General features: G+C 53.8%; 6 protein-coding genes across 6 annotated transcripts; 2 read left to right on the top strand and 4 right to left on the bottom strand.

Moving 5' to 3' along the window:
• Positions 1–606: 606 nt before the first annotated feature.
• JDV02_005568 (Phospholipase C) lies at positions 607–2918 on the top strand. The gene is made up of 4 exons (XM_047986880.1): positions 607–769; positions 840–919; positions 981–1870; positions 1942–2918. Exons 1-4 carry the CDS (start codon positions 650–652, stop codon positions 2790–2792), a joined length of 1941 nt encoding a protein of 646 aa, XP_047842864.1. The 5' UTR covers positions 607–649; the 3' UTR covers positions 2793–2918.
• A 1093-nt stretch (positions 2919–4011) lies between these two features.
• JDV02_005567 (uncharacterized protein) lies at positions 4012–4387 on the bottom strand (the record flags this gene model as incomplete). Its single annotated transcript, XM_047986879.1, has 2 exons — positions 4012–4275; positions 4331–4387. 2 exons carry the CDS (start codon positions 4385–4387, stop codon positions 4012–4014), a joined length of 321 nt encoding a protein of 106 aa, XP_047842863.1.
• A 2513-nt stretch (positions 4388–6900) lies between these two features.
• Positions 6901–7947, top strand: JDV02_005566 (uncharacterized protein; the record flags this gene model as incomplete). Its single annotated transcript, XM_047986878.1, has 3 exons — positions 6901–7055; positions 7123–7398; positions 7464–7947. 3 exons carry the CDS (start codon positions 6901–6903, stop codon positions 7945–7947), a joined length of 915 nt encoding a protein of 304 aa, XP_047842862.1.
• On the bottom strand, positions 7026–9909 carry JDV02_005565 (uncharacterized protein). Its single transcript, XM_047986877.1, has 2 exons — positions 8030–9909; positions 7026–7943 (listed from the first exon to the last, which is right to left on the bottom strand). Exon 1 carries the CDS (start codon positions 9702–9704, stop codon positions 8568–8570), a length of 1137 nt encoding a protein of 378 aa, XP_047842861.1. The 5' UTR covers positions 9705–9909; the 3' UTR covers positions 7026–7943; positions 8030–8567.
• Positions 9910–11188: 1279 nt separating this feature from the next.
• On the bottom strand, positions 11189–12667 carry JDV02_005564 (uncharacterized protein; the record flags this gene model as incomplete). Its single annotated transcript, XM_047986876.1, has 1 exon — positions 11189–12667. One exon carries the CDS (start codon positions 12665–12667, stop codon positions 11189–11191), a length of 1479 nt encoding a protein of 492 aa, XP_047842860.1.
• A 903-nt stretch (positions 12668–13570) lies between these two features.
• Positions 13571–14647, bottom strand: JDV02_005563 (uncharacterized protein; the record flags this gene model as incomplete). Its single annotated transcript, XM_047986875.1, has 1 exon — positions 13571–14647. The coding sequence occupies one exon, from the start codon at positions 14645–14647 to the stop codon at positions 13571–13573; it is 1077 nt and encodes a 358-aa protein (XP_047842859.1).
• Positions 14648–14923: the final 276 nt, after the last annotated feature.

Here is a 14923-nt window from a genome sequence, read left to right as displayed (position 1 = left end):
TCGGCCGGCGGGTAGGGTCATCTCCTCCAGTGGTCCGATTCGTCTGCGTAGTGCCAGCGCCTTATATTCTCGCCTTCGTAGGCATCTCAACACTGTCCTAACGTCTTGGGTAACTGGGCTGCCGTGCGCCAATCCTCTCGGCCAATTGCCGCACTAGGGTTGTCAGACATAGCATCTGCACCATGCCTTCACTGCTTTCCGTAGACTTGTATTGGTAATGAACCTCGCTAGATAGGTCTCTCCACACCAGAGCCATCAGACCCCAGATCGTGCTGCATCCTGCGCCATTAATTGGTTGGCTCTTCTGTTGCTCTCAGTGCAGGCCCCGTTGTTTCCGGTATTGCGGTAAGTAGAAGGTCGATGAGTCCGTCTCCAACACTTGATGCCATGTCTGGCAGGCCCGCCGTACATGGCGGGGACCGCCTCCCATCGTCGAATTGATAGCCCACACGTGAAGGGTAAAATGCGGCCTAGGGCTAGTGCCGGCAAACTGGTTCCGCGTCGTATGCACTGGGTGAATGAGGAAGTCGGTCCTTGGCCGATGTGTATCTCATTAATAACCACGCAAGGCCCCCTCCTGTTGCTCTGGCACTCACTCACCCCGTCCTAGTTGAGACGGAAGTTTGGTCAAGAAACAACAAAATTCAACATGTGGTACTCAATACTGAGTGGCTTCATCTTGGCCTCGGCTGCCACCGTGCAGGGCGGGTCACTCAAAGACATAAAACACATTATTCTTTTCATGCAGGAGAACCGCTCTTTTGACCACGTATGTATACTCGAACGACCTTCCCTTCGCCTCATTCTCTTTAGGTGCAGGATGTAATAACTTGACTCAGTACTTTGGCACCATGCCCGGTACACGCAACTTTGGCGATCCAAACGTCCGGACCAACGAGGGCGTGCCCGTCTGGAAGCAGTAAGCAAAGATGCCATCATGTTGGACCGAAAGCATTAATTTCTCACTACGTGACTCCCAGAAAGATAAAGACGCCCAAGAATGGAGTCACTTCCATGACTCCCTGGCATATCAACTACCTTGGTGGTGACTGGCCGGAAGCAACCCAGTGCATGGGTGGCGGCTCTAACGGCTGGGAGGCCATGCACGGCGCCTGGAATAGCGGCAAGGGCGACGGGTGGGCACTATATGATACCGACTATAGTATGGGATACTATACGCAAAGTGATGTGCAGACGCATTGGGACATCGCTAACGGCTGGACCATCATGGACAATTCGCACCAAAGTATACTCGGCGTGACGGACCCCAACCGCATTATGTGGATGAGCGGCTCCGTCAATACGAAAGGCTCGCCCACTAACCCTAATGGCGAAGAGGGAAATATTCTCTCTAACCGGGCCAGCCCCGGGTGCGACCGACCAAAGGTCAATTGTTTCCCTTTCGTTCACAAGACCGTCCCAGAGCACCTCGAGGAAGCCGGAATCTCGTGGCGCGTTTGGCAAGACTTCGATAACTTTGAAGACAACATGCTTGCCTACTTTAAGCAATATCAGGACGCTCCCAAAGGCAACGTGCTTCGCGATAACGGCATTTCCTTCCCTGGTCTACAGGCCTTTTATGACGCATGCGCGAATGGCACTCTGCCCCAGGTCAGCTGGATCGTGGGGCCAGCCGAGCAGTCAGAACACGCCCCAAACATGCCCATCGACGGCGCCTGGCTGCATAAAAACATCATAGACGCCGTCATGCATAGCCCCATTTATAACGAAACGGCCCTCATTGTTAGCTACGATGAGCAAGGTGGCTGGGCTGATCACGTCATCCCTCCCGTCGCGCCAAGCGATGCCACCGGTGAATGGATTGAAGACCCCTTCAACCCTGCGAACGGTGTTGTTCCGATCGGCCCCGGTACGTGTTGCAAGGCTTCGTAGCCGAAGCAAGCACAAGAGTAGTAGTATTGAAACTGACAACCCAACTAGGCCCTCGTGTCCCTCGCTTCATTGTGTCCCCCTGGACTCGTGGCGGCCACGTCTTTACTGAGACTGGCGACCACACGTCGGACATTATGTTCATTGAGGCCTGGGCCAAAGCAAATGGCTACAAAATGAGCGCAACTGGCATTACACCGTGGCGCCGCCAGCATATGACCGATATGGTCAACGCGTTCGACTTCGAGAACCCCGACTACTCACTACCCCACATCAGCTCCGTTCGTACCCCCGAACCCCGCCCGGACAACAACTGGAGCGGTAACTTGTCACTGGGCTCCTTGTCGGGACCGTGGGTAGGACCGGCCAAATGCCAGAAAGGTTTTGCTCATGGAAATTATCCCTCCATCCCTTACGGCGCCAAAAACCTTGAGCAGGACATGGCTTCGCTCGTCGAGAATGGCTACAAGCTGGTGCGTGGAGCCATCACAGAGGGTCGCTTTGTCACCATCGAGGGCAACGGACTGGCCCTGGCTCGCAACAGCGAGGGCAAGGTCCTTGCCGTCCAGAAGTACGAGAAGCATGACGAAATTAAACAACGCTGGATCCTTCATAGCTCGGACGGCAATCGCTTCGGAAACAGCTACTACCTTCAATCCGCTCTTGATATGATGTATATTGCGAGAGGTGGTGGCCTCACCAAAGACCGCAACCAAGCGCAGGAGATCATCTTTACGTACTCGGCTTCTGGATCCGTGTATACGCTCAGCACGAAAGAGGGAGGTCATGTCGGCTTCACTAAAACCGATGGGGGAAACAAGAAGTGCCGTGATGTTGGCAAGGTATACTGGAACGGCGAAGCTACGAAGTTTCAGGTTTTTGGCGTAAACTACCGCTCCTGAAGGAAATTAAGAGCATAGAAGGCTTCAAATTAGACAGATGAGATAGCGTCATGACTGACTTACCTCGAACTAGAGTAGCGCTATTCACAGTCACGCGTTTCTCTATTTTTATATGAAAGACCTGCTAAGCCCGGCCTATAGTACCACACTGTTCCCTGCCGACCAAGCCCGGCAGCACAATTTGAGGCCAGGGCACAGCACATAGTTTGTGACACCGTGGGATTATGGCGTGCCTTGGGTGGAGGTCGCTCAGGCCGCACATATTTTCCAGCAGGATTTTGGCGGTACATGTTGCTTGTCGAATGGGCCCATAAGCCAAGGAACCGTATTTCGAGTCTTATGAAAAAGTATCTCAAGCTTGACTGGACACAAAACGCGAGCAGTCTTGATACCAGACGAGCTCAATCGAGTGAAAGAGAGAGCACCTTGAGACAGGATCACTGAACAATCTAGAATCTGATACACATGCCCTCATTGACAAGACAGAACCAGTTAATATACCAGAGCGTCGGTGCTACCTTCGAGTGAAAAGAACTTTCCACTGTGCTCCGGCCCGCTGCGATAGATGAAGCTGAGACAACGCTTGATCGATTGCTCTGCCTGAAGAGGCGCCTAATTAGAATTAGCATGTGACACACGGGTTGAGTTCGCTAGATCATAACCTCACATGAATACCCTGGCCCTTTCCAGCTAGATCCGTATTGACCCATCCTGGGTTAAGCGATATAAATGTAAATCCTTTGGACTTATATCTAAGTTTGGCAGTGTTAGCGTACAAAGATCTAGTCTATAGGTTTGAGTCTCTTACTCGTTGTGGAACTTAATGTTGGCCATATTAAGTGCTGCCTTGGTCACCGAGTAGGAAGAGTAGTGAAGCTCTTCATGTGCTAGTGCGAACTCTAGGTCGCCTAAGAAAGAACCAAGGTTTGATGACCTTCTTATCTTTTCCTGTCTCCAGCGGTGGTATCAGGGCAATGGTGAAGAAAACAAGGCTCAGAACATTCATGTTGAACTATTGTTTTTGTTTCTCATAGTTAGCTATGTGGATAACATCGCGAAATCGGCTTCTTTGGGGCACGTACCTGCTCCGTCCACTCTTCCGGAGACGATTGAGAGACAGGCGTTTGACCTTCTGCCCCTGTTCCCACCATCACGCCAGCATTACTATCAATGTCAGTCTTTTTCTGGAATAAATGTACTGTATCAAAGTACAGATGCATTACTTTATCAGAACATCAATCTTTCCGTTCGCGACCTTGGATATTTTGGTGGCAACATCCTTGATAGAATAAGCGTTGTACTCTGAACAAGCGTCCCACTTGCATTCTCTCACCGGAAAGGACTTCAAGTCCGACAAATCAGCCTTGACAATGGAGACGTTCCCCCTGCCAAGTGTGTTCAATTGCTCTGCAATCTCCGGACTTCGAACAACCGCGATAACGTGATGGTGACTGACATCACTCAGCTGTCGCACAAACTCGAGCTATATTTCCATCATTAGTTATAATGCCGCTTATATTGGTTCAAACCATGCTTACACCAAGTCCTCGAGAAGCGCCTGTAACGACGAACGTCTTGGTTATCGGATTGGACATTATGGTAAACGCGGAAAAATATTCTTATGCTTAAGATACCGTTAGATTGCAGTGCAGTCACTCAAATTAATGGCTGGGAGCGGGGCCTTTTATATATTCAACGAAAAGCTGGCTCACTCGAGTACTCTGTAATGGGAAGGGGCTGGCGGAAACATCGAGACCCAATAATCGTGATTCCATGGCTGTTTACTAAGGTTCAATCTGTACCCGACATATCCGCAACGCCAGTTTGACCTGCGTGGCAACAGGTCACGACAACTTCCTTGAACACGCAAAAGCCGAAAGGGAGTGTTTGGCCTACGTGTCCAGCTGCTTTCAAATCCGTGGCGTCTACTGACCAGTGGTAGTCTCCGACCGTTGCGCCGTGGCGTTGTACGTGATTACTATTCACCGAGCTGACCGCTCCCCAAGGGTTCACCGGGTCTTCCTGGCATATTAGTCACTTTGGACTGCTGGTAGTTTCTAGCGATATTACCGAGCCTCCTGAATATCCTTTGATGTTAAACCGACCCCGGATATGCGCGAATTTGTTGTATTTTATTGCATGTTGGATTGAGGTAGTTCCAGCTTCGTTCCCGCCGTCACAAAATAAGGCCGTGTGATGCTCATTGGCGGGCAGGGTGATTAATGACGGCTGTACTATTTAGGAGAAAAGCGCTTGTCTGCCGAGTGGCGGCGGATTCGGCCAGCAATTGTTCAGCTCATGCACAGGCGTGTCGAAACCAGAACCACCGGCTGCACCGGGTTTCCCATCAGTATGTCGTTTTCCCAGCTTCGAGATCGGGCCGCGGCTTTGGATATGGAGGAAAATTAGAACCTTACTTGGGAAGTATGGGCGAGGCCATGCGGTCAAATTATGGTTGCGGTGCTGGCCAGATCCCTCAGGGAGCAAAGGCCTTGATACAAATTCCGTTCAGGCAGCCGCATTAGCGAATGAGGTATTGGATCGTGTCCAGTCCAATCTTTGGCAATGGAAATGCCAGCGCAGGTCAGAGGAGCTCAGGGACACCCTTTGATGCCAGATTTGGCCAGTCTGTGATTCGGCCAACGCGCTGGAGCGTGTAGTTCATGTAGTACGACTGTGGCCCGCTGTGTCACAAGAGTTTGTTGCCGAGCGCGAGGGGCAACATGCATAAGCATGAACCCTGCAGGTATCTCTACATGCCCACTGCCACCAAGGCTATGCCCGTCGTGCCGCAATGGTCCCTAGCGACGACTGAGTCGAGGCCATAGTACGAAAATATGAAGCAAGTCCTTCCGTTTGTTGCGTAAATGCTAGAGCCGTGTGTATGGGAAATAGGCTAACGGTTCCATGCAAATGTGATGTCTTCAAAAGGAACGTGAGAGGAGGTGTTCAATTATTTGTATACGCCACGCGCGTGTCGCCCGAAGAGTAGCCCCCTGGGGCTTTGTCAAGTAGCATGATACTTGTCTATATACACGAGAGCCATGACCATGCCAGCAGCGACTTAGACCTGCGGTGGGAATTAAGTGTGCCATGGCAATGCCACGTGCCGTAGGAATCGACCTCTGGACCCCAAGGCTAACAGGGGTGCTGCTATGAAGTACTACCGCGTGATTGCAGCACCTCCATGGTAATCCCACCCCACGCGGGCCCGGATGCCGGGACCAGCATGAGCTTAAAAGAGTGGAGCGTTCCATCCAGTGGGTGACATCACTTCACCGATCTTAATAGTCAGGTTCATAGAAACTGACGTCCTAATAGGATTACTTAGAACCATGGACACATAAGTTAAAGAACTAGACAATACTAGTGTTCTTCTATCCATGGACAGTAAACGATCGACCACCGTCGACGGATATGGTAGCTAGACTAGCCTGGCCCTACTAATGTTCTATTGACCCGTTCGATATATCCAAGGAGGACTACTTATGGTTTCTGGATTGATTGAGCGAAAGACGCGTGAGATCTGTAAAATCGCGCTCGTGGGTCCATTTAATCTTTTACACAACACCCAGCTCAACCTCTCTCTCCTTCCATGTCATATCTGGGTGGAGGCACCGGTATATTAAAGATAAAGCGTCCGGGTCCTATTGCGATTTGGTTCCTGGGTGTTGGACAACTATGGGGCCGATAGCGGCTGCTCTCACTCATAGTTGTTTTATTGCCAAAGAAGCCAACTCAAGGAATGGGAATTCCCGATCAGCTCGGGATAGCCGACATGTTGTGGGTCCGCTTCGGAACACTCCCCGAGGCTTGGAATCCAAGCAGCTCCATGTCAGCCAATGAATACGTTGAGACCCAAAAATTCATTGTTTCGAGGCCAATCGATGGGCTCTGGGGTAAAATCCGGGGTTAAAATGGCGTACCGATAACTCTCTCCAAGTCAAGATAGGAGTGGGCAAGGCCACGTTATAGCATGGATCTCCGACGCGGAGAAGCAAACGCGTCCCCGCCAGTCCCCCAAAGCACTATATAAGTAAACAGTAAGCGAACCACTCGCAAAAGAAAACTTGTCTGATACTTTTTAACCCCAAAAATGGCCCCAACAATGTACTTGAGTGGCAATCCAGCCAGTACCTTTGAGGAAACCGAGAAGCAGGAGATCGAGCTATCGTCCGCGCCCGATCCCGCGATTGTGAAGCGCATCAAGCTCAAAGCCGATTTCATTTTGCTGCCGTTATTGACGCTTGCATACCTCTTCAAGTTTGTTCCCTCACTGGCCCGATGCAGATTTGTGGAATTGACTTTGTCGAAGCTCTCTTGATCGCAGCAGCGTCTCAAACGCGCATACTGCGGGGCTTGAAGAGGATCTTGGTCTTGTTGGCAATCAGTTCAACCAAATTTTGACTTTTTATCAAATCCCGTTCATCGTACTCGGACCGGCGGTCACTCTGTTGACGAAATGGCTTGGCGCGCGTTGGACAATTCCAGGGATGCTGCTTGTCTTCGGATGTGCTTCCTTGGCTAGCGGCTTCTCCAAGAACTTCAGGGACATTGTCATCTGTCGTGTCTTTGTCGGGGCATTCGAGTCAGGATTCCTAGCGTCGTGAGTTACGCAATTCCCCAGCCTGGACGCAGACTCGTGAAGAAAAGCTGACAAATTATTAAAAGGGTCATCTACTACCTCTCCATCTGGTACACCAGGGCAGAGCTTGCCACTCGTATCGGAATCTTCTACGCAGCGCTTGTCTCGTCCTCTGCCTTTGGTGGTCTCCTTGCCTATGCCGTTTTCCATATCAAAAGCGGCGCCTACCCGAGCTGGGCATACCTCTTCTTTCTCGAAGGTGGCTTAACTGTCGTCTGGTCATTCGTGCTGTTTGCCTTGCTGCCATTTGGTGTGAACTCCGCCTGGTTCCTCAACGAGGAAGAGAAGGTTGCTGCGTGCGTTCGGCTTCAACAGGACTCCGTCTCTACGCTCGAAGAAGGTTTCAGCTGGCGAGAGGCTCTTGGGGAGTTTCGCACAGTTCACGGATATATACGTGTGCTTCTGGGATTCACGTCTGGCGTTATAACAACGTCAAACGCAAATTTCCTGGCCATAATCGTCAAAAGGCTCCAATTTAGCGTCATCAAGACCAATCTGGTATGTATCTGATATACGCGTTAGCCATCCTATACTCCATGGGGATACTGATGAGACTAGTACACCGTCGCTCCAGCACTCACCGGCGCTGTACTTCTGATCTGTTGGTGTAGATCCTCGGATCACTTCCGAGAACGAGGTGGACACATCACCGCGTCAACAGCCGTCAGCCTTACTGGATACATCATCCTTCTGACTATAGACACGTCAAATACAGCCGTGCTATACTTTGCCATGTTCTTATGCACGATTGGTGTAAGATTTAACTTTGAGCGAGAAGTTGATGAGCCAGGCTGATCTTTCCTAGGCGTATCCGACCGACATCATCGGATCTGCTTGGACCGTGGTAAACATCCCAAACCTGAATGCACGTGCCATGATGAGCGGCCTATACACGTCGATTGGAAATTGCGGTGGAATTCTGTCCAGCAATATTTATCGCAGCAACGAGGCGCCGCGATATGTTACCAGCCTTACGACAAACGTTGGAATGTGTGCGGTTGTCATCACGGGGAACTTGTCGTACTCCCTATGGATGAGGTGGGAGAATAGGCGACGGGATCGAACCCAAGGCGCAGGCGTGATGGGCGACTACTCGACTGAAGGGGTTACCAGCACACGAGATCCGCGGTTCAGGTTCCAGGCATGAAGAATGGCGGCGAAGCAATGTACTCGAGGTAGCAAACCGTTCTCTGAGACCGGGTCGGGTCAACATGCACATAGCCTGACGGTGCTGTCGAGCCCCAAAAGCCATCCATGACGGTGTCTCTTCTCCCACCGACACCATTGCCAACATGAACAACTTGTTGCCAGACACTCCAATCGTATGCCTCAGGAGGCGCCACCGGCACTCGCGCGGATAAACGCCTGGAACTCGTCCCTATTCCGCGTCTGCACGTAGACGGCCCCAGGGCCCGTGAAGCGACACACGAGACCCTCGCCTGTCTTGAGGCTGCCCATGGTTCCGCCGCCGGCCCTTTCGATTTTATAGTCGCAACTCCATGCGACAAGATGGCCGTTGTCGACGATGTGTTGCTCACCAGGCTGGAGCTGTCCTGAGAGTAAGCACAGAGACAACGCGGGCGCGCAAAGGGTTCACCTACATCAAGTCGGTCTACGGCGCCGAAGCTCGTGAGCCAGATGATTCCCTGACCCGCAACACGGTAGACAAACAGGTCCTCCCCGGAGAACAAAGCTTTGCTGAAGCCCTGAGCCTTGGCCTCCTTGCTGACATCGGGGGTACAGGCCAGGAACGCGTCCTTGCCAATGGTCCAGGACTGTCGCCCATCGAGATGCAGCGTAATGATGTCGCCAAACAGGGTAGGGCCCAACGCGAGTCGGCCGGGCCCGGCATATGTCGACTCGGCCATGTCGCTGCCGGTGAGGAGCTTCTTCATCGAGAACTTGACTTTGCCAGTCAACTGGATACTGCCCGCCATGTGGATCATTGCGCCAGGCTTGGCGCGCACGACGGCGCCGGGCTGCAGGTTTACACCGAGCACCGCATTGGTGTCGCGGTGGGTGATGTTGTAGGTTCCACCATGGAAGGCGCCGCTGTCGGTGGGCGCGGGGCCCTGCTGGTGCTGTAGATGCTGTGCCCCTGGTTGGGCAACAACGTTGGCATACTGCTGTTGTGTCTGTTGCGGGGGCTGCTGCTGCTGGAGGGCGTGCGTCGGAGGAGGCGGATAGTGTTGCTGTTGCTGGTGATGGACCTGCTGCTGCTGCTGCGGCTGTTGAGGCGCGTATCCGGGCTGCTGCTGGTAAGACATGGTGACGGCGGCGTAGCAGAAACTGCAACACTGGAGGTTCGAAGCGTCGTCCACCCCAGCTTCAACTTCAAACAGCCTCTGGGGGGTCGCCGCCCGTTATAAAGATGTTTGAAGCGCCCGGGCGTTGTGATTTAACTCTCAGCCCTAGCCCCGCCAGGCCAGGGGGGGCCGCCCGCAGAAGATGGATTCGCGCCTGACCACTCCGTCGCGGCTGATGGTGGGTGGTGTCCATCGTGGGCGCCGTGTTGATATCAATGCGGCCTCCCGGACAGACGCGAGGACGCCTCGGGGTCAGCCCTGTGGTGGGCTGTTGTCGATGCAAGCAATCAAATATGGTTGACACAGCCACCACAAAACGGCTCATCAACACCCTTGCAAGGTGAGTAGTTAGCGCTGGTGCTTGCTTGGCTTTCCGCCTCCAACTCGTGAGCCGCTTGTTGGCCTGATCAAATGCTCGGGACAATTTCTGGGACGAAGATAGGCACGCATCTTCAATCTACGATCCACCCCAACAAGCCGGCAGACAATGGCGGATCAAACACTAGGCGCCCACGCACAACACACTGGCTCCTTCGCACGCGCGACGAAAAGACCTCTCATGGCGAGCTGGACGGCAACCTGGACCTGCTGGACTGAGTCGGCGGGGTAATTTCTGCCCGTCTTACAAAATGCAGCCCGCCTCCTTTTCCGTGCCACACCCACATCGCAGAGCTCACACACAGATTCACAAGCACCATTATTTAGCTAGCCCCGTAGACGCACTTATCACCGCTGAGGGGTTATTTAGAGAACCCGTTCGCGACGGGACGCCATTATAGTGCCCCATTTGGATTTAGAGTCGCTCGGCAGGACGGTTACTCTGCATGAGCCACTACTGATAAAGCTGCATGCCGGCAGCATCATATCGACGGGATCATCCGCCGTGGGGCCTGGCAGGCCACCACAGTGCCATTTCGTATGTAGCCTCCGCAGACTGCGATTAATTTTCTCAAGTCATAATTCACACCATGGCATGCATCGGTCGGATGGAAGTCCAACCTTCGCGCCTCGTTTTTGTCTCACGTAGCCGACAGCTGTGTGGATGCCAGTCCTGAGGGCGGGAGACTGTGCGGTGAGGGTTCCATGGACTTCAGGCCGCCTACTTCCTCACTAAGCTCGAAAGCAAGCCTTGGTGACGGAACTAACTCCCTGACGCTGGTCAGCGCTGATGACCGGCCTCTCATTGGCAAACTCTCAATTGGCAAACTCCGCTAAATTAGACATGGTCAAGTTCCAGCAGGGTCGATTTGATCAGATGCACACATTGCCAATACATGCCCACGGCTTGAACCATTGGCACCAATCCACCAAGTATCGCTGAGTACATACCGTATAAGACATGCTATGATACCTGCATGCTTCGTCTTAGCCCAATTCCAAAGAGCAGAACACGCGCAGGCGGATACAAAGTTCGAAGAAAAGTCTTGGTCATCTATTGTACAGGTCTACTTGATGAGAAGTCCAGATCTAATATCACCCCATTTTGCTGCATACAAGTCTGCCGTGTAGTGAGTCCTCGGCCTCCACGACCCCGTCCCGGCTTTGGGAAGGGCCTTATTGATGTTCTTTAGGTACGTCGCTGACAGGCTCATTAAGGGTTTGACCTCCATTTCCTCCGGCTTCTCAAGATGCGGCATGGCCACAGTTGCGTTGCTACTTCGCAGCTCCCACATGAGACGCGTTAGAAGCTGCGCGGCACAGTCGGCCCCTAGCGTCCAGGAGGCATCTTGGTACCCGACGCAGAATACAACGTTGGGGAGATCCTGGATCATGGAGGACTTCCACATGAACCCCTTTGTAGGGTCCAGCGGCTTTCCATCCACGGAGAATTGAACACCGCCGCCAAACTTGAGCTTGAGACCCGTAGCCGTGACTATGACGTCGGGGCGAATGACAGCTCCCGAGTTCAGCTCGATCGTGTCTTCCGTAACGGTTACAATCGTGTCAGTAGCGACGCTTGCCTTGCCTGAGCGCAAGGCTGCGAAGAAGTCGCCGTCCAAAGAAGCACAAACTCGCTGTTCCCAAGGCTTATATCGTGGGGTGAAGTGAGGGTCGCAAGGAATGTTGGGCGGAAGTAGCTTTTTGTTGATGGCCCGGATAACTCTCCTAACCAGCCCGGGAAAGGTCCTGCAGGCAGCAATCATGAGATAACCCTGGATAATCCACAGCAATCGGTTCGCCAGCTGGGCCATGCGAGAAGGCATCAAAGCGAACATGAAGGACGTGAGCTTTGGGTACTGCGGCAATGGAAATATGTATGTCGGGCTTCTCTGCAACATGGTGACGTGTTTAACCTTGTCCGCCACGGACGGTACGATGGTCACAGCAGTCGCTCCACTGCCTATGACGACCATTTCTTTGTTGGTGTAGTCATAGTCCTTGGGCCAAAATTGGGGATGGATGACCTTTCCCTTGAAGTCTTTGATGCCCGGGATGACTGCCTCCAGGGGCTGGTCGTAGTCGTAATACCCGGTGCCGAAGACGAGAAATCGCGTGCGAAAGAGCTTGGGCTTTTCGCTATTCTTCGCGCTCACAGAAACCTCCCAATAGTTTTGGCCCGAGACCCAGCTGGCTGTTGTGACCTTGTGTTGGTATCTGATTTGCTCATCGACCCCGGCGACTTTAGCGGACTGGATCAGGTATTCTTTAATCTCTGCACCCAGGCCCAGAGTTGTTTGATGCGGCCATGGGTTCCAGGAGAAGCCGAATGTGAAGATGTCCGAGTCGGACCTGATGCCAGGGTAACGGAAGAGGTCCCACGTGCCACCGATGCTGTCTCGGCCCTCAAGGATGGTGAGTCTGGTGCCCGGGGGTGCTTGCTGCTTCACGCGGTAGGCCGCATTGATGCCAGATATCCCAGCGCCAACTATGATGACCTCAAAGTCGACATCTTGAGGAGACTGGCTACTCGCACTCTTGCCCATGATTGTCTTGTTGTCAACAAATTCTCGCCAGCACGGCCGTGGTGGTTGTGGACGACGGCTAGGACCCGTAGATGGTCGAGTTGGCATGCGCTACACGATGGACGAGCTAGGGTCACGTACGGTGCGCCAGGAGCCTTGGAGTTTTGTATTCATTTGTATTTTGACACTCGGCACATGTGCTGCCCGTGGTGGTGCCGACGCGTTTCACGACTGAGGCCGGAGGGACGGGGCTTCGGTGCATCCCGCCTACCGGGGCCGTGTGGGTCACGGCTCAGGGGAGATATTGGAGCAGCCCGGCCCCATTCTTGTCGCAAGCCTGGCCCGTCTTGGTAGTAGTGGCATCTTCCGGGGATGGGGGAGGGCCTTCAGCAGGGGCTTGGTGAAGGGTCTTGTTGAAGTAAAAATGATCAGAGTGCACGTGCGGTGGGGGACGTAGCCTCGGAGCCGGAATTTTGGTTGCGTACTGACTACGTAAGTATTGCGTGGCTCCGCGATCAATCGAGCTACCAGCGGTCCAGGCGCACTGGCCGTTCGGGGAACGTGTTGCAGCTATTACGGCGGGAGGGGTTCAGGACCGCCCTACAATGACGTTGATCACGAGGGGTGGCGAGATGGCACCAGGCAGGCGTTCGTTCAACGAGCTAGCCACCACGCCTTCGACCCTGGTAAAGCTTGGCGTTGCGATAGCTACACCAGCTAGGACTTTGGAAAGTGTCAAAACATACAAAGGCCTTTAACCTTCGAGGTGTACCGAGGCAGATGTTTCATCTGATAAGAGCAAATTATATTCATCAGCCTTACGCCTCATAGGACTTGGTGTCAACATCCATCCCCGGGCGCGTGGCTTCCTAACCAAAGGCCACCATCTCCACGGCCTCGCAATTGAACCTCTTGCCCCTCCCATTACATCTTTGTCGCACTCTTGCCAATCGTGTTTCGAATCACTACCTGCAGCCACGTTGGCCATCCCCTCAGGCCAGAAACAACAGCCTGGGTATCGGGTATGATCAACTGCGCGCCTCTTCTGCTAAAGACCTGGTTGACAATCGTGTCGGCCACATGATCGCTCGTCAACAGCCGAAGGCCCTCTCCTTCCAAGCGGTCATCAAAGTCCTTGATAAGCGGCGTCCGCACGAAATTCGGGTGGACCACAGTGGTCAAAACGCTGTCGGCCTTGTAAAAATGCTTGAGCTCGCAAGCGAGGGACTCGTGGAATGCCAGCGCAGCAGCCTTGGTGGCGGAGTAGTCGGCGGCATTGGCCAGAGCAATGAACGAGGCCAGGCTGGCGACGGTGACAACGTGGCCCTTGTTGACCTGGATCATGCGCGGGAGAAACTGCTGCACCGTGGTCCAGTGGGACATGCAATTGACGCCGAAGATTTTCAGCAGGAACTCCTGTGGCATCTTGAGAATGGGCATCGGCTTGGTGATGCCCGCGTTGTTGATGAGAATCGTCGGGTGTCCCAGCTCTTTTCGGATGGCATCGGCGGCCTTGGCCACCGAGTCGGGAGACGTGATGTCGCACTTGTAGTACCGAACCAAGGGATGCCCCTGCAAAGTCTTTGGGAGCTCCTGGATGTCTAGAATGGCAACCTTGACTTGACGGCGGACCAGCCGTTCGACGATGCCGTGCCCGATGCCGCTGCATCCGCCCGTGACAACGGCAATCTCCTTGGGCCAGTCCCAGCCAGACGCCGCCGTCACGCGCCACGAGTTGGCCGCCATGGCGCTGAGGGCGAGGTTGACGGTCCGCGCGATCCCCAGGCCCAGGAGGACCTGCAGGACCGTCTTGGCCACGGTGAGGTCATAGTTTGTAGGGAGCGAGAGGCGCTTCAACGCGGCGTGGCGGAGCTCCTCTGGAGCAGCAAGCAGCGCAAGGAGAAGCGAACCGGACAGGACCGGAGACAGGAGGGCGCGTCGTAGGTAGTGCAGGGCCTGAACTGGGCCGGACTGGAGGGCTGCGATGACAGAAGAAGACATGGCGGCGACGCGGGCGGTGCGGACGTGAAAGATGGATAACAAGCCACGGAACAAGGTAGACGGACACAGAATTTGACGAGCCTTGGCGCAGAAAACGGGACATTCCTTGACACGCCCGACGAGGCGCGCACGCAACCTATATAGGTAGCTACTACTCTGAGTCCCTGTCGTGAAAACGTCCAGCTCGTCGCCCGGCGTTGCACGGCCTGCCTCGGCCAGCCTCCGTCATTCTGGGGTCCAGGGGCCCCCATCCGCCCGCCGCCACGCGGCACAACA

This window comes from Purpureocillium takamizusanense, chromosome 4 (assembly GCF_022605165.1).
Source record: "Purpureocillium takamizusanense chromosome 4, complete sequence".
Classification (NCBI taxonomy): Eukaryota; Fungi; Ascomycota; class Sordariomycetes; order Hypocreales; family Ophiocordycipitaceae; genus Purpureocillium; species Purpureocillium takamizusanense.
The sequence above is the reverse complement of the archived record's forward strand: the minus strand, read 5'-3'. Positions and strand labels throughout refer to the sequence as shown.

Coding starts and splice junctions, on each gene's coding strand:
- JDV02_005568 (XM_047986880.1), top strand. CDS start 650: ATGTGGTACTCAATACTGAGTGGCTTCATCTTGGCCTCGGCTGCCACC. Junction 770..839: donor AGAACCGCTCTTTTGACCAC/GTATGTATACTC, acceptor AACTTGACTCAG/TACTTTGGCACCATGCCCGG. Junction 1,871..1,941: donor TGTTGTTCCGATCGGCCCCG/GTACGTGTTGCA, acceptor CAACCCAACTAG/GCCCTCGTGTCCCTCGCTTC.
- JDV02_005565 (XM_047986877.1), bottom strand. CDS start 9,704: ATGTCTTACCAGCAGCAGCCCGGATACGCGCCTCAACAGCCGCAGCAG.